Source organism: Leptonotus elevatus, chromosome 7 (assembly GCF_054856555.1).
Source record: "Leptonotus elevatus isolate MCC_2025b chromosome 7, RoL_Lele_1.0, whole genome shotgun sequence".
In the NCBI taxonomy this organism is placed as follows: domain Eukaryota; kingdom Metazoa; phylum Chordata; class Actinopteri; order Syngnathiformes; family Syngnathidae; genus Leptonotus; species Leptonotus elevatus.
In genome coordinates this window covers 779,084-803,473 of record NC_141245.1, presented here as the reverse complement: position 1 = coordinate 803,473, position 24,390 = coordinate 779,084, and the positions used below count along the sequence as shown (strand labels likewise).

Here is a 24,390-nt window from a genome sequence, read left to right as displayed (position 1 = left end):
AGGGTAGGTTGGAGCGGGAGATCGACAGGCGGATCAGTGCAGCGTCTGCAGTGATGCGGACTCTGTATCGGTCTGTTGTGGTAAAGAAGGAGCTGAGCTGAAAGGCAAAGCTCTCGATTTACCGGTCGATTTACGTTCCTACCCTCACCTATGGTCACGAGCTATGAGTCGTGACCGAAAGAACAAGATCCCGGCTACAAGCGGCCGAAATGAGTTTCCTCCGCAGGGTATCCGGGCTCTCCCTTAGAGATAGGGTGAGAAGCTCGGTCATCCGGGAGGGACTTAGTGTCGAGCCGCTACTCCTCCTGGACGCCTCCCTGGAGAGGTGGTCCAGCATGTCCCGCCGGCGGGAGGCCCCGGGGACAATCCAGGACACGCTGGAGAGACTATGTCTCCCGGCTGGGATCCCGTCGGAGGAGCTGGCTGAAATGGCTGGGGAGAGGGAAGTCTGGTATTCCCTGCTAAAGCTGCTGCCCCCGCGACCCGGCCTCGGATAAGCGGTAGATGATGGATGGATGTATGACAATGTATATGTAAGGCTGGTGTCAACTTGGCGCTTCCTCGATCCTGTGGAAGGCTCCCATGCAGAATTTCCAGTGATCATGGCATGGCAGCAGTGGCACGGAGAAGGCCAGGCAGAGTTAATTAATTGTTTATGACGTATTGAATGAGAGTGAAGCGTTGCACTTCCTAGCATGCTTTGGTTTAACTGATGGATCACACATCATGGGTGGACTTTTTGTTGTTGCCGCCACTCGGCGTCAATATATATGTACGTATGTATGTATATATATATATATATATATATATATACGTATGTATATATATATATACGTATGTATATATATATATACGTATGTATATATATATATACGTATGTATATATATACGTATGTATGTATGTATATATATATATATATATATACGTATGTATGTATATATATATACATATACGTATGTATAAAAATGAATATATATGTATGTATGAATATATATATACGTATGTATATATATATATATATATATATATATATATATATATATATATATATACGTATATATATGTATATATATATATATATATACGTATGTGTGTATGTGTATATGTATATGTGTGTATGTGTATATGTGTGTATATGTATACATATGTGTATGTATATATATATATGTGTATGTACATATATGTGTATGTATATATATGTGTATACATATGTGTATGTATACATATGTGTATGTATGCGTATGTGTATGTATGTGTATATATGTACGTGAATATATATATATATGTACGTGTATATATATATATATGTATATGTACGTATATATATATGTACGTATATGTATGTATATATATATATATATGTGTATATGTATATATATATATATGTGTATATGTATGTATGTACATATATGTGTGTATGTATGTATGTATATATATGTGGATGTATGTATGTATATATATATGTGTATGTGTATGTATGTATATATATGTGTATGTATGTATGTATGTATATATATGTGTATGTATGTATGTATGTATGTATGTATGTATGTATGTATGTATGTATATATGCATGTATATGTACGTATGCATATATGTATGTATGTATATATATGTATGTATGTGTATATATGTATGTATATATGTATGTATGTATGTGTATATATGTATGTGTATATATGTATGTATGTATGTATATATGTATATATATATGTATGTATGTATATCTATGTATATACATATATATATATATATATATATATATATATATATACATTAATAGTAACTGAATAAAATAGAGCAGGAGGTCGAAAATGTCGATTTTGAGATTTCTCCAAAAATAGCCTCCTTGAGGTCTGTATTTTCATTTCCCGGCAGCACAAAGGTAAAAAAAAAAAAGTAATAGAAAGGTATGAAAACAATCAGAGTAATATATGAAAATAAGCAATTATTAGACAGTATCCATAGTAAATAGGGAGTATTTTTAGCCTACCTGCTAGCTAGCGCCATGTCAAATTGATCCAAATTCATGTCATTATTGTATTGCTTTTAAATCTGTGCATCTCCTGGGGGCTAATCCCCCTGTCCATGAAACTTAGTGACGTCCCTGCCTTTACAAGATGGTGACGTAGAGGAAAGAAATCCAAGATTTAAAAAATTCCACAGAGTGCATATATCTCCAAACAGTGCCAATTTTTTAAAACTCTTTCTCACTTATGTGCCTTGAGTGTAAAAACAGACCTAGGTACCTTAAATCATAGCCTTTGTTCTTGTTATAAGATACATATTGGGTTAAATTGAGAAGATTTTTGGGGTGTAAATTTGGAAATGGATCCAGTTTGTTTGATCCTGGGTCTCCCAAGCAAACGTTTATTCACAGCAGCCAATAAAAAGTTGTATAACATTATTACTTTTGCTGTGAGAAAGAATATAGTGTTACAGTGGATTCATGAGAAGAGCCCTTCTGATACTGGTCGTTGGTGTAATGTAATATCGAAGTTGATTCCTTTGGAATATCTGATGAACATTTTACATCACAAAGTGGAGCAATTTAATAATATATGGCATCCATTTTTAGATTATCTTGGGCCTGGATACTCTATCGCACACCCGTCGCCATAGGGGTCCGTGCCCACCCACCAAGATGACTGTGCCCCTCCATTTGAGGCATGGATCTCTAAAATGGTTCTCCTTTTTTTATTATTATATTTTTCATTCATTCTGTTTCACACGCTTATGTCCGAGTGTCAGTAAACGCAACACAGGTCTCGCGGTGGAGGAGGTACGTTACGTTCGTGTTGGCGGGCTGTTTGTGTTTATTGCTGCTACTGCTCGCCGCTTGTTTTGTGGAAAACACTACTTCACCTTTATATTTTTATGCAGGATCGTGAATGGTCGGCGGCAACAATGAATACACAGAGACTTGATATGCTTTTGCTAGAATAACTGTGTATTTTATTCCCCGCATATAGCAATCAACATTTATACTGTGCTAGGATAATCGTACGTTTTATCCCCCACAAACAGTAATCAACACCTGCGCTGTGCTAGAATGATTATACCTTTCATTCCCCGCAAACAGCAACAATCACGACTCGATTTGCTAGAATGATTATACCTTTCATTCCCCGCAAACAGCAACAATCACAACTCGATTTGCTAGAATGGTTATACCTTTCATTCCCCGCAAACAGCAACAATCACGACTCTATTTGCTAGAATGATTATACCTTTCATTCACCGCAAACAGTCGATTTGCTAGAATTATTGTACCTTTTATTCCCCGCAAACAGTAATCAACACCTGCGCTGTGCTAGAATGATTATACCTTTCATTCCCCGCAAACAGCAACAATCACGACTCGATTTGCTAGAATTATTGTACATTTTATTCCCCGCAAACAGCAATCAATACACTACAACGTTAAGCAGCATAATATGATCATCATCAGCGCTTACCTTGACACTAGACCGAAGAGCCTACGGTCCGGGAAGAACGAGCTGCAAAACGGCTGGGCAATCGTACGTGTTCCACAGCTGACTCTGTCCGGGCCGTGCGCCGCTCCGTCTTTTATTCGTTAGCAAAAAGTTGTGAGTGTGAGAAACCGGGCTGTCCAAGCTCTCTCCCAGACACTCTCGAAAACATGTTTGCGAAGCAGGGAAGGCTGTAGTATAAACAAGGAAGAGTTCCCAGGCTGATCCCGCCCTTTATTTACAAATTGTTGGGCACCTGGATTTGTACAACAGTTCAGGACAACAACATATCCTTATATAAGAGGTTACATGAGGACATATCAAACCATGGTTATTTTTTCCCTTCACCGCTGTTGAATTGTTTTTGTTTTCGGCGTCTGCTATGGCCAACTGTAGCCGTTTGTTCAAGACAAATAAAAAGGGTGACATTCGCAAGCAACGTTTTCTGGCGGCATTCTTGCAAGACGTCACAATATGAAGAAATAGTGGTGTGTTTTTGCTTGATTGATGGCCAGTCTTATCTGCAACAGCCATCACAGCCCTAATTATACGCGCCAATACGTCAATGTTGGCGTGCAAGAGTCAAGTACATTTTGTTCAAGAGAAGCTGCAAATTTCCGAGGACGCTGGTGCACAAGACAAGTGAGGAGGGACATACTACAAACTACATTCGTGTCGGCAACTAAAGTGCCACTTGAAAAAAGAAACCACGAGACACACACATAGTTTGGGCATCTAAAATGAGGTTGGATTTTGCATTCATTGCATTAAAAAGAAAAAAGCTTTTAAATTCTGCTACAGACACCGTTCAGTTGGCCCGTTCGAAGCGATATGTCAGCGCATCCGCCATATTTGATGTGGCAATTTTATTCCCCATTAAATCTCCAAATAATTAGTAAGATTGAGGCGAATGGTTCCTTATTAATCCAATTAGTTGTGGCTTGATGATACATCTCCAAAGAGAAAGTGAACGAGGCATCTTTAAAAATAGCTTCACTTTGCCTCATCCAATATGGCTGTGGCGTCAACGTACTACGATGGCGTTGCCATCTACTGTATGTGTATGTACTGTAAATGCTGTCTATGATAGTACTGTCATCGAGTGCCATTCAATGATAGATGCACGGCAGTGCTGCGTGAATTTATCCAAATATATGGGGCAAGTTAATGCTGTCTGTAAGGTATTCATAATAATTGGGCCCACCCATGCATTTCATGTGCCCCCCTCAAGCCTGGGTGCTGGTGACGGGTGTGCTCTATCGATTGTATAAGGTACTTCTTGAATTTTGGGCTGTTTTGCTCTGGACATGTGAAGATTGAGCCACTTATTTTGTTTTGTTTTGTTTTGTTTTAGTTCATGTGGTTTGTATATGATGAATCAATGTCCTAATCACTCAGCCCTTCAATTGACTGGCGATCGAATGTTGTACCCCACTTCTCACCAAAAGTTAGCTTGGACAGGCTTCATCAGCCCTAAACAGAATCAGTAATATATAACGGGAATAAGTGAATGGATGATAATGGTACTTTCACATTTCCCAAAATTTTTAGATCACTTTTTTTTTATTTTAATTCTTTTAGAAAATTGATTTACTCATTTATTTTTTTAAGTTTGCTGCCTTATGTTTTAACATTGTTAATGTATGTTATCTTTTAGTAAATTTTGTAAGCTATTTTTGTTTTCTCTGCTTTGCTCTTAATGTTGTTAACTGCTGTGTTTGTTTATGCTTATAGGTGTTGTCTTTTCTTGTGTAAAGCACATTGTGACTTGTGTATGAAATGTGCTATAGAAATAGAAAAACGTGCCTTGCCTTCACTAAGGAGAGGGGCCAGAATGGGTGGGAGTAGGCATTCATGCCTATCTTCTTTTCAGCCACGCTTTTATTTTTACTTTTTGCTTTTTGTTGTTTTGTTTTTTGTTTGTTTTTTTCCATGGATAATCTGTTCCGCTCTGGTAATAATTTGCCCCGTGGTTGAAAAAAATAAATCATATATGAGGCCCAAACTGAATGTGAAAACAGATGGACAGGCAGCTGCATGTGGACCTTGGAAAACCGGATGTGTAAAGCATTACAAAAGCCTTTAGAGACACTCAGCCAATATGTAAAGAACACTGTCCTCTCATCTTTTCTCCCCTTTTCCTTCCTTCCTCACCATCTCTATCTCAAGACTGGTTGCTTTTTATATCCCTCCTGAGGTTTTTCTTTTCCGTTTCTACACGTTGGTTGTCTGGTTCTTCATTCACTCCTTTGTTCAGCTCCACATTTTATGGAACCCAAAAATGAGTACTGCATCTACAGTACACACCTGGTAAATGCTTAAAGAAACACAGTTTGTGACAAAAGTGAGTACACATTTCTGAAGATATGTATTGTATATCTTTCCATGGGGCAACACTGAAGAAATGACACGTTGACACAGTGAAAATAGTCAATGTACAGCTTATATAGGAGTGCAAATTCATTGTTCGCTCCAAATCACTAAAAAATACAGTCAATATTAGCTAAACCTTTGGCAACAAAAGTGAATACACCCCCAAGTGAAAATGCCCAAAGTTTGACTATTTTGTGTGGCCACCATAATTTGTATTTACCAGCAATGCCTTAACTCTCTTGGGCATGGAGTTCACCAGAGCTTCACAGGTTGCCACTGGAATCATTTTCCCCTCCTCCTTGTGCTCCTACACCTTCCTTTTGAGGATGCCTTTGAGATGTTCAATAGGATTTAGGTCTGGCCAGTCCATCACCTTAATTTCAGCCTCTTTATCAGTGGTCATCTTGGAGGTGTGATGAGGGTTATTGCCCTGCAGCCCAGTATCCGGAGGGAGGGGATCATATACTCTGCTTCAGTATGGCATAGTACATGTTGCCGTTCATAATTCCCTCAATGAACTGTACACTCATGCAGCCACCGCCATGTTCAACACTAGGCAAGACACACCTGTCTTTGTACTCCTCACCTGTTTTCCGTCACACACGGTTGACACATTCTGAATATATATCAGTCTCATAAAACAGGGCATAGTTCCAGTAACCTATGTCCTTAGTCTGCTTGTCTTCAGCAAACAGTTTGCGGGACTTCTTGTGCATCACCTTGAGAAGAGACTTCCTTCCAGGACAACCATTCGATCAGTTTTGAATTGAGATGCAGTATGAAACAGAGATTTGCTGAAAAAAAAGAAAGATATTCTATCAAATAATGCAAGGGATTGGCAAGTTTATAGGTCATTGAGGAACAAAGTCACTAAAATGAATAGAAAAAAGAAAAATATATATTATCAATCCAAAATCATAGATTGCAAAAATGATAGTAAAAAAAATATGGAAAACACTCAACGAAGTTATAAGTATGGATAAAGTCAATAAAACACATGGGTTTCTGGAAATTTATACTGAATATATTACTAAACCGTTTTAAATTGCAAACTATTTGAATAATTATTTCATTAACAAAGTAAATAACATAATGTTTATGACGACTGGGCTCAGTAATGTTTCAGATTATATTATTAAAAAAAGAAATTATGGTGGGTAAAGATTGTTACTTTAAATTCAAAATTATTAATATGGATCATCTTGAAAAACTGATTTTATCATTGAAATGTGATAAACAGTATTAATAATTTAGATGGAAGATTATTACAATTTGCTGCCAGAAATATGGTAGAGCCAATTTTCCATATATTTACATCATGTTTTCATGAATGTGTGTTTCCGCAGTTATGGAAGACAGCAACGATCATTCCTCTACTTAAAAACAATAGAGAGCAGTTTTCAGGACCAAACAGTAAGCCAATAAGTATTCTACCCGTTTTGAGTAAAATCTTCGAGGGAATATTAGGAAGGCAACAGAATTCTGATTTCCAACATGCTTTTAAGGCAAGATTTTCCACATGTACTGCTCTGATATCTCTCGGTTATGACTGGTTAAAATATATTGATAAGAAATTAATTGTAGGCACTGTACTGTTTAGCAGCTTTTGATATTATTGATCATGAATTATTATTGACGATGCTTCGATCTTACAGGTTTAATTATACAGCAGTAAACTTTATAGAAAGTTATTTTGTCACGGTTGGCTGGGGTTTTGGACCCAAGTGTTCGTGTGTGTGTAGGGGGGGGGGGGGGGGGCAGAGCGAGGAGGCCATGGTTTAAGTCCAAAACAAAAGGGTTTTATTAATTAAACAAAACAAGGTGGTGCACAACATGCCGACAGAAAGCAACAAAATCCTAATCGAAGCAAAGCTCAAGTGGCATGACGAGGAACTGGTAAGACATGGTAGAAACGACAAAACTTGGATGCATTAATGGACCGACCCAGACTGGACAAACACAACAGACTAAATACAACAACACTAATGAGACACACCTGGGGAACACAATAGGCTGAGGGGACTGATTGGTCAGACAGACTGGGAAGGGAAGAAACACAGGTGGACGTGATCAGACATAACAGGACAAGGGGAGAAATCAGGAACACATGACAAACACCAACCACAGACAAAAACAACAAACATACCCATAATAAACAAAATCCAACCCCTACAAAACCGAAACATAACATATTAGGCAAACAGAAAACAATATGTATTGTTTAATGGCACACTGTCAAACAGTGTTACACTTGAAACTGATATTCCACAAGGTAGTTGCCTTGGGCCTTGCCTTTATTCCATCTTTGTTAATGATATGCCATTCATATTAAAAAATGCAGGTGTAATGATGTATGCAGATGATACCACCATATATGTTGCTGCAGAAAATATTAGCATTATAAATGACTTACTTCAAAGATGAACTGGTGCAAGTTTCTAATGGGGTCAATGAAAATAAGTTAAAAGTTAATGTTTTGAAGACAAAGTGTATTGTTTTTGGTACCAAACGTGCCATAAGACTGAATCCTAGGCTATGTCTGTCTGTGAATGGGACTGTCATAGAAAAGGTGAGAATAGCCAAACTTTTGGGAGTTACTGTTGATGAAACTTTATCTTGGTCTTCTCACATCAATTACATTTTCTTTAAAATGAGCAGAAATATCTCCAATATTAGGAGGAATACCTACTTGTTAAATTAAACTATGGTTAAATTGTTAATTACATATTTTGTCCTGTCTTATTTGGATTACTGCCCAACAGTTTGGTCTAGTGCATTAAAACAAGATCTTTCATTGGTTCAAATTATTCAGAATAGAGCGGCACGTTTGGCCTTCCGTTGTTCAATTCGATGCAGTGTTGACAGCATGCATGGCAGACTGTCTTGGATGATGGTGGATGATAGACTGGCATGTCGATTTATTTTGTTTTTAGAATCTCTTGGCGCTCTCCACACCCAATAACCACTGGAGCCCGCCAACCTCACCTCCACCCCACCTGGCCCCATAAAAAATGGATTTGCCACTAACGCAACAATCAATATTTTACTTGAATTATTCAACGTAACTAGAACAACGAAAGAACAATACAATTAAATACAATATAGTATATATTTTGCACATACTTAAGAAATCTCTGAAGACAGCAAAAAAAAAAAAAAAAAGATTCCTGCAGCAAACAATTCTTCAACCTGGGTTTTTCACCCAGTTTAAAACTGGCATTAACATTAAAAACAGGTGTGAAGTGCTATCTAAAACCTTTCTAGCCTTCTTTGATGCTAAATCATCAATAACATCATCGTACGAAATCTGTTGTGCAACTGTTTGATTGATGCTGATGAGTCCAGTGAGACGCTCCTGTTATTGTGGACCTCAAGTACGTTTTAATGATAAGCTTAATTATTATTATTATTACATAAGCTTAATTATTATTAAGCTTATCATTACACACTACAAATTATTTAAAAATCTTCTAAGAAAAAAGCTTTTAAGCATGCAGGAGATTTTTGCACATAATGTGCTGTTTATTAACAATGTACAAAAACATTCAAAGTCTATGAAATAATTAACAAAAGTGTTAGCCATTAATGAAATTTTAACGCATAGACTAGTTTAATTCGTTTAAGGAACAAGTTACATTTTGTCCCCTAATTTCATTTTTCACACACCCTATGAATAATGAATACATTTGTTCCTCATACTACTACTTTATTTACAGCCACATAATGTTATTAATGTTATTAAATCCCCCAATTGTAGACTAAAAACATTAGGGCATATATATATATATATATATATATATATATATATATATATATATATATATATATATATATATATATATATATATATATATATATATATATATACTGTAACGATTATTGCCCGTCACCCTCATTTTTTTTTTATTTGCCCTTTTTAAACACTTCCCCCTGGGGAATGTGTGTGCGTGCCTGAACCCTGTGTTTTCTCAAACCAACCAGAGACAGTTCAAAAAGGAAAAACTCTTTGAATTTCCCTCTAGCAGGGACTGGATTTCGTTTTTACAACCCACAGGAAACACATACCTCAGCGCCTACCGAGATCTTAAAGCCTGTTTAGCAAGCAGACTAGCGATAAGACTGCTTATCAGTCCCCAGACCTTCTTTTATGGTCTGGTCTATCCACAGGAATCAGCCATGTGTTTTTGGAAACAACGCCCCATGGAAGTTATACGGTACAACAGTGCCCTCCAGCGGTCACTATCGGTATTATCCTCAAGAATCTTGACGCTCCTAATTAATCTGAAGTCTACATAATTCGGGACATAAACGGACTCTATGTACTTGACTGACATCAAGTGACTTCTGTTGTTAATCTTTGTACACAACCTGTATGTCTATCTCAAATGAATGAGGTGTGTAACCTCTGCAGTCATCTAAGTTTAGCTAATTAGTAAGCTTAGCGGATTCAATAACTTTATGATCGCAGTAATGTTTGAAATGTGTTCAGAATGATAAATGAAGCATCTGGCTTGTCAATTTTGATCAAAAATTCTGAAATGTTATCCCAAAAGCTTGGTCTCAGTCAACCAAGTCTGCATCAAGCGCACGGAAGAGCTACTACTTCGACCCCCTGGGACACAAGTTTAAAAGCCAGCGCGCGAAGGAACTTCAGCCACAACGCACGCCGCAAAACGCGCATGTCTGTTCCTGCTGAGAGCCGACCCACCTACCTTCCGCTCTCTGAATCACGCAGCTTCCCGCCGACCCGGTTCCACGACGGCTGTTAGGCACCGAGCCGCTGCGCGCCAGCGACCCATTTCTGCTCCAGCCGTGCGCCCGAGAGGCCTCGCAGCACCCAAACCAACTGACCGCGGCCTCTTTTAATTTTGTTTCATTAATAGGTTAGGCTGTGTTTGATATATGTGTGTGTTTACTAAATATATTTGTTGTCTAGAGATTCCATTTCTGCAGGATCATTTGTGTTTTCTGAGTGGATTAGTAATTCTCTTATTAAAGAAAAGAACTTCATAATTAACTAAAGTAGCAACTTCAGATTATGAATACTTGATAATAGTATTTTTATCGTTTATTTTGTTCCTACAAACAAGCAAAGTCAACGTGGTGCCCCCAGAGGTTGCTGAGGAAATTACATCTCTCCTCAGTACCGTCTAAATTTCTCGTTCGCCATTACAGCAACCCAAATAATCGCTACAATACACATACACTAAGTGTTAAGTATTCGTCAAGCTGTTTTGTGTGTGATGTTAAATATCTTATTTTGAAATCTGTGCTTTTAATTTGGAAGGCCGCTTCGTCATTCTGTTTCCTTTTTCACGTTTCTGTTCATCATCAAGCTCATGCATTTCTATTTAGCCTATGCAAAACAACGTTAACTTATTGATGTCCGTCCAAAACAATCTATGTGAACATACTGTAAAAGTTATTTTAAACAGTCACTCACGTCTTATAGGGAAACCAACATGACATTGCTAAAAACATGTAATCTGGATTGGACTCGGGAGATTCTTCTTATCCAGACTCTTAGTGAGGTGGATTTCAACATTTTGTGGTAACTAGCGGCAGCTACTGTGCTTGAGGGGCATAACAATTAGTAGGCGTCTGATTGATAAAAATGCTGGCAGGGTACATTGTAAGACGTGCGGCGCCACTGTGCCGGTGCCGTGATATGTCAATCATTTGGCGCCTGCGGGGTCCAATCACATTTGAGCAGGGGCATGTGCCACCCCGGCATCCCCTCTGGCTCCGCCAGTGTTGGCAAGTCCACAGTCAGCCAGACATCTGTGTTGTGTTGCAAACACACTACACACTAAACAGTTTGCCTATGGGTGAAATTAGTTGCATGACTTGATGCCTCAGTCAATTCTAATAGTTGATAGTTCAGCAAAACTAAATACCAAATGAAATCGAGTTGTCTTTTGTAGCTTAGCAACATATTAGCAAGAGGAAAGTGGCACAAAACGTGTACATATGTATATATTTGTTTTTTGCCAGGCCTGATGTGGATTTAAAATTTCAATAGATTAAACAGTTTGGATAGCCTCACTCCCAACTAAATGTCTCAAGATAAACAAGCATTCCTGTATTTGCCCCAAGGTAAAGGCCTCTGAAGTAGCTAGATGGGCTAGGCTAAAGCCATATCGATAACTAGCAACCGAACGAGCTAAAAGCTTTAGCACATATTAATATACAAGCTAATAATAATAAGCACATAACATATAATATAAATACAATATATAATATAAAAGCTAGCTTTTAGCTCATTCGGTTGCTAGTTATCGATATGGCTTCAGTCTAGCTACTTTATAGGCCCTTACCTTGGAGCAAATGTAGGAAAGTTTGTTTATCTTGGAGACTTTTAGCTGGGAGTGAGGCTCTCCACACTGGTTAATCTATTGAAGACACCGCTCTGGCTTTGGGCATGGAAAGAATAGGACTCTACTTGACAAACTCTTGGGATACCTGGTGTGCGTTTTACATAATCCATGGGCACATCGGTTCACCATTTTGATTGTTGGAGGTCCATAGCCGCTTGTTGGAACTGTTTTGGGGGTGTAAGGTTTTATAGCGGCTAAGTGTGTGTGTGTGTGTGCGTGCGTGCGTGTGTGCGTGCGTGTGATTTTTTGTCTTTGCTACATTGTGGGGCCCATACACGCATGTTTTTCCAGGTTTAACTACTAAGGATGCACAATAATCCTATTTTCAACCGATACCGTTAAACCAATAACTTAGAAAATGCCTATGTCGATAACCGATAAGTAAGCCAATAATTGTATTCATAACTAACTTGAATATAAATGTACTTTTGAGTCCTACTATAAGTCTAACATGTACAAACACATTGAAATATTGTGTAAAGCACCATGAAGCTGAATTTTATTGATATATCTGCTTCAAAGACAACCGGTAACTCATTTTTGTTTTAAAAATGCAACAAAAAACTGCGAGGGTAATATTTTGGGGAGACACAGTAAACAAAGCCCAAACTGGCTTCTGCCATGTCGCCATGATGCATCTTCTGTGAACACGAGGTCGCGCGCATTATGACGTCACAAATATGCAACACTAAAATATGCGAGGGGAGGGGTTGAGGAGTTGGGCACAATTTAAGCCACAACCACAACAGATGGACCAACATGGCATTTATGTTATTATCAGCCGATTTCTTTATCATCTGGTTTAACTGTATGACGTGATATTGGTTGATAATTGCCGATAATTATCTGCAGATTTCTTAATTATCTGGTTTATCTGTTTGACGTCAAATTGGGCGATAATTGCCAATAATTATCGTGCATCCCTATTAACTACCATTGTGGGGACAGACTTGAAATTGTGGGGACATTTTGGTGGTCCCCACAAGTTCAGACCTCTTTTTGAGGGTCAAGACTTGGTTCTAGAGTTTAGGTTTGAATTGGGTTATGGTTGAGGTTAGGGTAAAGAATGGGGGTAGGCAATCATTTTTGATGGTTGGGGTTAGGGGAAAGGGCTAGGAAATGCATCATGTCAATGAGATGTCCCCACGATGATACAAAGACAAGTGTGTGTGTCATTTTGCAGAGCAAAAGGGAGGATATTAGAAATAACTAGTGTGTGAAGATTGTAATACGTGAACATACATTTTGTAAATTACTCTTGCAATTGTACTGCAGGCTTCCATTTCTTGTGTGACTCTTTAAAATTGTGTTGTTTTTATTTGTGGGCCCTTTGGCTTCCTTTTTGCACATATTAACCTCAGTTAAGCACCAATATGAGACTTGTTTTATGGTAACTCACAATGACAAAAAAAGATAATAACAGCATCATGACCCTGTGAATTAGGGAGTTTCCATGCCTTGATCAGTAAGTGAACAGACATTTTTCTAGCAATCAATCTTCTTTGCTTTATTTTAGTCTATATATGATATTGTATGTTCTGAAATGTGATTGGATGCACAACAATATTCACATGGGCTATGAAGCAAGACTAACTTGGTAAACATACTCAGTAATGACGCACAACATCACTTGACTTTATCAAACTCATTTAATCTCTTTCTCAGCCCTCCTCCATAGTTCTTCTCATAACCCTACAAGACTCCACGTGGGAAGGAAGGAAAAAGATGGGGAGCCGGGAGACTTGAGAAATTGCATAGAAAGGGTGTGACAGGGCAAACATTGTTTATCTGGTTGTGTGCAGAAATAGCAAAGGGTAAACATGAGCTACCATGGGAATTTCCCTCATTGCGCTATGCCGCTAATATAAACACAACTAGTACTTCATGATGTACCCGTTTCCTTTCTTATGATGACCAACATGGCATTATTGATTGATAAACATGTCATTAACTAGGTGAGGTGCTGAATCCATGTTTTCTTTGTTCATTAGTTTTTCAAAACAAACTAAAACAAAACAATAAATTGTTTTTTTTCAATACTTTTTCCAAAAATGAAAATGAAAGAACAATGAGTCATGAGATGAGATTTCTGATTTTGTGTATAACACTCAGATCTCTCTCTCTCTCTCTCTCTCTCTCTCTCTCTCTCTCTCTCTCTCTCTCTCTCTCTCTCTCTCTCTCTCTCTCTCTCTCGCTCTCTCACTCACTCACTCACTCACTCACTCACTCACTCACTCACTCACTCACTCACTCACTCACTCACTCACTCACTCACTCACTCACTCACTCACTCACACACTCACACTCACACACACCAAGGCCCTGATCCACTAAAGGTTTGCGTAGCTTTTGCGCGGTGCGAACCGGTAAAAATGAAGTAAACAAGGAGCGTGTAATCCACTAAACACACGCAGATGGGGAAATTCAGTTCTAACTGCACTGCTAACCAGATTGCGCCCCGGTGCGCCGATGGTTTTTCCACGTACGTAAATTAGCTCATTTGTATACATTTGGCAGAGAAGTTGCCCACCTCTATTCAAATGATACTCATTGATAAACATTGTCTTTGTCCACATTTAGCTGGTTATTTTCCCCCTCCCGGTGTAAAAAATGTGAGAGAAAAAATCTGTCCACACTGCCTCGTTTGTTTAAAAGAAAACTGTGACAAAAATGCACACAAACGGAGAAGTGCGTTTTAAAGCTCACTTACATGCATGCCAAGCCTCTAGGCGGCAGTAGTTAGACAAACACTGCTCGTCTCTTGACTGCTTTGAGATAATTTCCTTTTTCTCACAACTGTTAATAAACTGCTGTGTTCTTGTTGCAAATCCATTGCCATTTGTGGTAAATCATGTGGAAATTTGCTACCAAATGTCAAACTTTGTGGCCGTGTATGCCCTGGTGTATCATTAGAACAATATTGTGAGTGAATAGGACAGGGAGCAAGCTGCAGGTGCAGATGTAGAGCAATTTTTGGTGCTGTTAGGGGACGCATTCTTAGACTGCGTTCACACTGCAGCTCAATTCCGATTTTTCCACAAGTATGTGATTTATTTCATGCAGTGTAAACGGTGCAATTCGGGGGTTTTTCACCAGACCTGAGCCTCTTTCGTATGTGAATATAAATTGGATATGTATGCGATGCGTCTGCACTGTGAACGCTCATCTGCACGCATTTGATTCATACGTCATCAAAAGCCTGATATGCGCTCTGCGCGGGCAGCAAAGAGTGCTTGGAAGGAAGACTACTGACACGTCTGTGAATATACAAAGCTGTTTTGAGTAACAGTGTTAACTTTTTATTTGTCTTAAATTTAATCACACTTGAAACATGGAGCTTAAAGTTGACATTTGTGGCGACAGTAGAAATTCAGCCCTGCAGACAATTCATCACACACGTCAATGACGCAACGTCATCTTCAATGAAAGGAAGATATTGAGGATTTCTCCAAAATATTTCTACCTCTTCCAACCTCGCTACTCTGGCATTATGAGATGGGAAAAAAATAGTTTGAGGGGTTTCTGCTCTGATTAAAAACACTGACGCTCGAGGAAGCCGTGGACAGCAGCCAAACATGAACGAGCGTGAAAACACTCCACCAATCGGGAGCGGGCGTTCGCAATTCGTAATTTGCATAATCTATGCAGGTAAAACCCATTAATCCAACTCCTAACACGACCGCGAAAGGAGTCCACCAGCCGACCAATCAGTAGCGTGGGTTGGCACAGCTAAATTTGCATATGGCACTGATAAAGGTCGCTTGCCTCTGTGGCTTGGCTGGCAGTAAAATGTTGCAAGTCGGGTTAATTCCGTGATGTTGTTTTAGGTGTACGTCACTCAACGTGTGCTCTTTGCGCATGCGAGTCGCATCACGGGCGCGCTGCGTTCACATTGAAGTGGCATTTGTTTTTGTAATGTGAACAGTCCATAAAAAGATCGGATTTAACAAAAAAATCTGAATTGGGCATTATGCCCTGCGGTGTGAATGTAGCGAATATTAATGCAATTTTAGATGGGAAAACAGCAGAGAAACGTTACGGTTTTACAAATTACAAAATTACAAAAGCAAACTCATACGACGTCATCACACGGCGCAGTCACTTCCTGTTGTTGTTCTTCTTTTAAATTACTGGTGGATCACATCTCTATGATGTATAACGCCACCTACAGCGGCGGAGTACCCTCTCAATATTAGCAAAAGAAGAACAGCTATTGGTGAGTTGGCACACGCTAAAGCCCAGTACCATTGATGAACGAACGGGAAAATTCGTCAAAATACATGGGTTTCTTAATCTAAAAAAAGAGAGAGATTGGTACGTTTGTGGCTCAGTTTTAGCTCGTGCTCAGTTATGATTGTACTGGTTATTTCCACTCGTTTTGTCATTTGCAATTCAAAGATGTGAATGCCATCAACATCCATTCAAAGTTTTCATGAGATCAAGAATGATGTTTGTATATATCGGGAAGTGTCGTAAGGTCACTCGTTAAAGGGGCAGTCAGTGATCCCTAGCGGCATCTAGTGGTGAACTAATAATTACTAAGCTAAATAAAAAATGTACAGTGGAGGTTAAGCGGTTAAGAAAATGGATGGATGGATGGAACCTCAATTTATCAATCAACAGACCACAGATTCAACGGACAGAAAATGTTATCCAGTCCACTCACAATTGACACACAATTTCATGGGTTGCTATAATTCACATCCAAATATGTTCTTGTACTTGCTGCTTCGCATGTTTTTCTTCCCTATTTTTGGCTAGTCAAAGCCCAGTGACCATTAAGAACCTTCTCTCTCACCATAGAATTTAATTGTATTTTAACAAGTCTTCATGGTTGCCGTTTATAGCTCTTGTAACCACCAGTTAGGCCAGTAATTCTGGTTCTTAATGGGGTGAAAATTTTACTTTTTCAGAAAGAAACCATAAGAAAATCATCTAAAAGGAGGAAGCATTCGCCAAGGAAAACACAGAAACCAATAGTCTCACATTGATCCTATCCTCTGAGGATCTTTTTATAGCATCCGTGGCTCCAAGAGTATCATAGTGGATCTTTATTATGTGATCATGTCTGCCATTTGGTCAGTGTTAAAACATCACAGCTTTAGTGTGCTACTGTGCAAGGCCATGGAAATGATTTCAATGATTCCAAGCAAGTCATTACAGATTACAAACATTTTCAAGTCATCACTCCTCCCGTGAATTTTCCTTTCCAATACAGAAGTAAATTCTCCCTCCCTCCCGTTTTCTCCTTCTATATTCTGTTAATTTTCAGCATTTTTTTATTAAAATATAAATAAATTATCTGCATTTCCCTGGGATATGGGATGTTGTCCCAAGGGCTCCTAATAGTCCACTTAAGGGTTTGTTTGGCAGTCAGGGTGATGTTGTGGATGTTTTGGGAAACAACACCACTGCCACCAATTACTTCAAGACATGGGAAGTCCAGCTTGAGTCTCAGTTAGTTTTTGCTCATCCTATTATTATCCACTGGACTGTGTGACAACGTTGACCAGAAGAGACCCTAAACATACACTGTCAGACTTTGCTGCTGTCTAACAGACAAGGCAATTCCCAGCTCATATTATTTTGGGACTCCGTGGGAACACACTTATATTTAGCACCGAAAGGGAGAGTAGGCATAATAATCACAACTCTTGTCACCAGACTCCCAGAGCTAGGTGGTGCTCTGAAGGAAAACTCTCACCCAATGGAGTTTTCCTCTTTGCACATTGGCACTATGTTTAAATCAAAACCCATAAATTAATGCTGTTAAATTCAAACCCCAATCCCGTGCGTGTGTGTGTGTATATATATATATATATATATATATATATAGTGCTGCTCAAAAGTTTGTGAACACTGCATACATGGTCAGAAGTTTTGTATAAAATATCAAAATAACCTTATTAAATGTTTAGCCATGCCCTAATCTACAATGCTGACATTGAAAATAATGGACTTCAACAAAAATAATGATAATATTGTCATTCATTACTGAGCAAATGTTGTTGATTTAAGAAAAACTCAGATTTCATGGGTGCAAAAGTATGTGAACCTCTCACTTAATCGGACATTGCACCTCCTTTTGCAATCACTTCATCCAAACACTTTAGTGACTTATCAGTCTTTCACATCTACTTTGGGGGATTTTTTGGTTTTATTGTACATATAAACATAAAGAAAACACAAAACACATTACAAGTATAAAATATAAGTTGAAGTAAAAAAAACAAGAATAGGAAGAAAGAAAAGAGTTTATATGTTCAAAAGGGGTAGGAGGAACTTAAAAACGTATCTAGTCCTACCCCTTATTCGTTTTATGTTGATACAATGATAAGGTTAATGTATTTCAACAAAAGAAAATGTATAAACCTAGTCATTTATACAAGTGCACTTTAACATACGCACATTTGCCACCAACATATGTACATGAAATTCATAGGCATGGTTAAAGGTAGCACAGGAGCAATAAATATAACTACATGCATTAAAGTAAAGCATTTAATAAATGTTTGCGTATGACATTCAGAATATTTATTCATGTCAAAATATTTTGAGAATTGTTTTTATTTTAAATTAATCATGTAATTAACCGATTAGAAAAAGAGGAGGATGAGAGCGTGCAGTGGATCCAAAACTGTTGAAGACGTTCCTCATAACATTAAATATAGAAATAATTAATACATAACAGGTGTTCTTCAAATTAATATAAAAAGCCTTTTTAATTGATTAATCGTGATTAATAAAGATTTTATTAATCTGATTAATATAATTGTTTGACAGCTCTAGTTATGATACTAAGCAGGGTGTGAAGCTTTTGTTTTCCCAAGGGGAAGATGCTTGGGAGGCCATACTATAAGAGCTGGACCCTCTTTGTTGAACAAAATAATGTTGACATAAAAGAAAAGAAAAGCTTTTTCTCCCAATGTCTTCTTTTAAAGTTATATAAAATAATTGACTTGTTTTGCCAGCCGGTGCTTGTTGCAGTTCTTGTTACAGTAAAATATTTAGCAAATATATTGTCAATCTTTACGTCATATGAACCGGTATACAAATTGAGACGACTATACATCAGCAAATATGTTTATGCTGCACCTCCCCAAAACAGGGTGCGATCAAATCCTGTGTGGTGCGACCAAATCCTGTGTGGTGCGACCAACTGAAAAAGTTAGTGTAAAAGTTAATGTAGAGCCCTGCAGACAACAAATGACATATTAATGTCTCCCACGCCAACCTGGGAACAACGTGAAGAAAATCTACCAATTTTTTACAACCGAAAGTTGGCCTGCCCTCAATGCTAAAAAAAATTATCTTAGAGGAAACATTGGTTTGTACATAATTTTAGGCACTGTAAAACTTAAGCACAGATTTGTAGGCTAGATTTCATTTTACATCTTCTGAAATACATAGCATTTGTTTTATTAATTTTAGGCGGTCCACATGACTTCACACCATCAATTAAGATATTAATCTATTGGTATGACTGATTCACAAAGTGATTCAGCAGCTTCAATGTTTCTCTTCTTCTGTCGTATTTTACTGTCGTCAGGGGAGACATTAATATGTCATTTGTTGTCTGCAGGGCTCTACATTAACTGTAAAACTTTAGCACAGATTTGTAGGCTAGATTTTATTTTACATCTTCTGAAATACATAGCATGGTTTGTTTTATTAATTGTAGGCGGTCCACATGACTTCACACCATCAATTAAGATATTAATCTATTGGTATAACTGATTCACAAAGTGATTCAGCAACTTCAATGTTTCTTTTCTTCTGTCGTTGTATTTTACTGTCGTCATGTCCTGCCCCATGTTGATTGTTGGCGTCGAGTCAGGATTCATGCAGTCATCCAAGGCTGCTGGTTTTCCTGAAAAATTATGTGTGAATTGCTATCAATAATTGTAGACATGGCTATGGTATGATTTACATATTAATCTCGTTTGATCATTATGTATAGCATGCGAGTATTCAGTATTCCTACATAATAAACAGATATTGAATGGCAATGCAAACTAAAACTTGCATGGATGGTAAGCATCACACCTGCCTGGAATTTACAATCAAAGGTTAATCTTATGACCCACTGCACATGAAAAAGAAAAAGGTACCTCATATAAAGTGACCTCAGCATATCCTTTTATGTTTTGATGGTGTAAAGCAGTCACGTCGAAGATTTGATCGCCACCGTGCTCTTCTCTGTCACACAACTTGTTCGTTTTAATTAGCATGAATTATTAACCACATTGCACTTGAAAATAGTACACCAAACCTTAACCATTTCTAGATTCAGCTCACTTTCCTGTACCTCAACATGTTCATTTTATGATATAGTGTCAATTTGCTACTTTGAAGTGTGCAAGAGTTACGGAGGCAGATTTTGTTTGCTTAACAGGAAAGGCCCATTGCTGTTTACGATTTCCTTTCTGTACAAGTGACTAAAAACTAAATGCAAGTCTTATGATGATGATCCACATAATAGGATTTCATAATGTCATTAGTCCATTATGTGATCACAAGCTGAAACTAAACTACATCACTAGTTCATATGGACCACTTCCTCACATTACAGCGTGTATGAATAAAATACCTGTTAAAAGCTACATCCATAAATTGTATTTGAAGAATACACAGCATTGAGCGTTGCTTTTTCTTTAAATAGTTATCCTCCCCTGATGTTTGCTGGTTAGGAATACAGTATAATCGAAATATTGAGAAATTAAGAAAGAAATGACACTCATGACGTTCATTCAATTTCACTACGACTTTTTTCACCTGGGTATTATAGCAATGTGCCATCACAAACTTTAAAGACATGTGTTCTTAAATCCAACTGAAAACCCTTTTAAGAAATAATCATTGACCAATCTATGTTTTCTTTAGAACACTCCACTGAATGAATACTTTTACCACACATTTAGGTGTGTCATTATTGAGCAAAGTAGTTATTGTTTAATTTTCTGTGAAAAAGACACATCTTAATCACTCCAAGCAATTTGATGCACCAATATGTTCATACTTTTTTCCGATATGTATTTATATTTTTTCCCTATATTATTTATTTGGTTGTTACTAACCTAACTATGAGATAAACAAAAAAAAATTCCAGTTTAATACGTTTTGTAAAAACTATGTGGACGTACGCCTCAATTGTTATTTACGTCACAACGCATTCAGTGCATAGTGACGTAGAATGTCGGCTGGCTTCTGCCTAGCAATATGAAACACCTATAAAGAAAGCAAGGTAATCTCCGTAGCGTTCCTAAAGAGACGATCCAAACTCTTGAATGTGTCTGGTGAATGACGAGAGCTCGGCGTCTGGATAGATTGACTCTTCCGATCGGATGTTGGTTCTTTAAGAACGCTACAAGGCCTTACTTACCTTTCTTTCTTTATAGGCGTATCACATTGCTCGGCAGAGAGCCTGCCACTATTCTACGTCGCTACGCACTGAATGCGTTGCTACATAAATAACAATGGCGGCGTACGTCCAAATAAAGTTTCTATAAAATTTATTAAACTAGAAATGATTAACCAAATAAATAATATAGAGCAAGCTTGTCATTAAAATTGGGGTTCCTTATAATGTGCTGCCCCCACCTTAGTCCATGAATAAATTTTTTGTAAGGGCCAGGTGGTCCTAAAGGCCACAAGACTGAAATGTGGGTGGCCGCTCAACGATAGGCTTGACTGAAAACGCAAGACAGCATCCACAGTATACAAGGATACACATTTCTTCACTTCCTCAGGAAGGTGTGCTCCTTTAAACAGCTGCAATAAACTGCTGCAGATGCTTTAAAGGACCACTTCGGCCATGATGGCCCATTTTCCACTTATAAACTGTATTTTTTCATCAGAAAAATGACATTGGCATGCATTTCTAATTGCATCCATTTGTTTTGGAGAAATTAGTAGATAACTAACTCAGAAAGAAACGCACAGTTTTAATAGCCATTACAGCCCCGCCCCCCTCCTTCTTCCCATGCCATGGTACACATCACTTCGGGGACTGGACATAATTGTACGTACACAATCGTTGTAAATGTATATCGCTAATAATGTCCCCAAATTTTGTGGCTATTAGTTTCAGACACGAGATGACAGCAGTAAAACAAGCCAGGAAACAATATTACGATGCTTGCACTTCCTTAAGTGACGTCAACGGGGTGAGATGCGGAAACAGTCAGTTTACGCCCGAAAATTGGGCAGGCCAAAATGTGTCAAATGTAGTAATGTAAAAACGTGTTAAAGCACTACAGTTTTTTAGGGGGATGAATTTTAGTTTTAGTTAAATTTAGTTTTGTATACTTGTCAAAGTTACGTGGTGAACTTGTTTTGGAAGATTACGTACATAGGCTGCGCAGTCTGCGCTCTTGACAAGGTATAGCTTCCATGTTTGTAAGCTCTGCACAAGGTTCATCACGCATGGCAATGACGTGATGTCATCTTCAGTAGATGTCTCAAATGAGGAGATCGAGTGTCACCTCATTTCCCCAACATATTTCTACCTCTTCCAACCTCGCTACGCTAGCGATATGAGATTAAAAAAAAAAGAGCCCTTTACAATATTTACTTCCGTAAACACTGCCACGTGACGTTTTTTTTTTCACATCACTCAATGTGTGCTATTTGCGCATGTGTGTCACATCATGGCCATGTTGCATTCACACTAGAAGTCGTATTTGTTTTTGTAATGTGAACGAGTACATAAAAAGATTGTATTTAACAAAAAATCCAAATTGGGCATCATGCTCTGTTGTGTGAACGTAGCCTTAGAGTTGTTTCCGTGGACATTTCTGCATCGACCAAGCGGGCCTGTTTGGAGTAGGACCCACTTCCCTGACGGTGTCTTCTTGCAGTGCTTCAACTTATTAAATGGATTCTCACACTATTCTGGTTAACATTGTTTTGGCACCATACACATACAGTATTCATAAATCACACGTGTCGTGACACATTTTGAGAGTGTCACCAGCATTTCAGCAGTCATTCAGCATTTTTATACTCAGGACATAATTGGTTTGGTGACGTTCAGCAGCAGCCTGTATGCTGGCATTAACATAACAGTGGAGTGGTCTGATGCCCCGAGGTGGTGGCCAATAAAAATCAAGATGACGATGCTATCCTACGCTAATCAATGCTTGAATTGCTATAAATCACTCAATTAAGTTAATGTCATGCTCACCATAATTTAGTGTCTACAACAGAAATCAGTTATAACAGTCAAAGAGAAAACCTGTAAGGAATTAGTTTGCAATTGCTGATATAAATATTGGCCTAAGCCTCCCATTCAGGCATACCCCCCCCCCCCACCCCCCAAAAATAGCAGAAGGGGAGTGCCAGAAATAAAGATTATCACTCCTCACCAGAGGGCTATAACAGTAAGCAGTTGTTGTCAATCAATAAGGATGTAGATTTGTGTCTTAATCTCAAACAGGACAGATGAAGTCCACCACCAAAACACTCAGGACAAAACTATTACAGCAGAAAATTACATCCTTGGCTGTCCGTCGGCTGATTAATAAAAGGCTACAACAACAAACGCAAATCCACTATGTATTTTTATGTACCTGTACTAGCAGCACAAACACCATAACAAGGGTAACAACAACGCCTTAATATGGTAATGCTTATGAATGATATGAGCAACACAAAAACTGGGGTATTTTGTAGATATAACAATAAATGTGAAGCCACATTTTTATGTAACTATGTTAGCAGAGCCCTCCTCACTCACCATGACGCTAAATTAAAAGCCGCTCGCCGCAGAACATGCGTGGGAATCACCTGCCTAGGACCGGTCCACGGCCCGGTAGTTGGGGACCATTGCTCTAGACTGTAGCATGAAATACCGGCATTTGTGTAGCCAATGTGTGTTTTAAACATCATTACGGCTTAGAATTGATTGGAAGCATAGGAGTCAATGCCAGAGTTACAATTGATGACCGAGAACAAAACACAGCATAGAGCAGGGTTTCCCACACTTTTTCAGCATGCGAGCTACTTGGTATGTTGGTCTGGTCTACCTACAATAAAAAGAAAAAGAAACAACATTTATTTCTAAATATACTGAGAATTCTATATGTGTACGATATTGTGGTGTATATGTTCCATCAATAGGGGCACTATGAAGAGCAGTATCTCGATGGGGACATAGAGAGAATAC

The 24,390-nt window shown here is 38.3% G+C and overlaps 1 protein-coding gene across 4 annotated transcripts in view; it reads left to right on the top strand.

The window, feature by feature from the left end:
* bcas3 (BCAS3 microtubule associated cell migration factor) overlaps positions 1-24,390 on the top strand; it is a 419,103-nt gene that overhangs the window by 329,887 nt on the left and 64,826 nt on the right. The window contains exon 23 of one of the 4 annotated variants that reach the window (XM_086081200.1): positions 10,401-10,558. The exons of the other annotated variants lie outside the window; for them this stretch is intronic. Within the exon in view, the coding sequence (XP_085937326.1) occupies positions 10,401-10,543 (143 nt within the window). The 3' untranslated portion in view covers positions 10,544-10,558. Of the gene's footprint in view, positions 1-10,400; positions 10,559-24,390 lie in introns of those variants that run through there. 4 annotated transcript variants of the gene reach the window in all.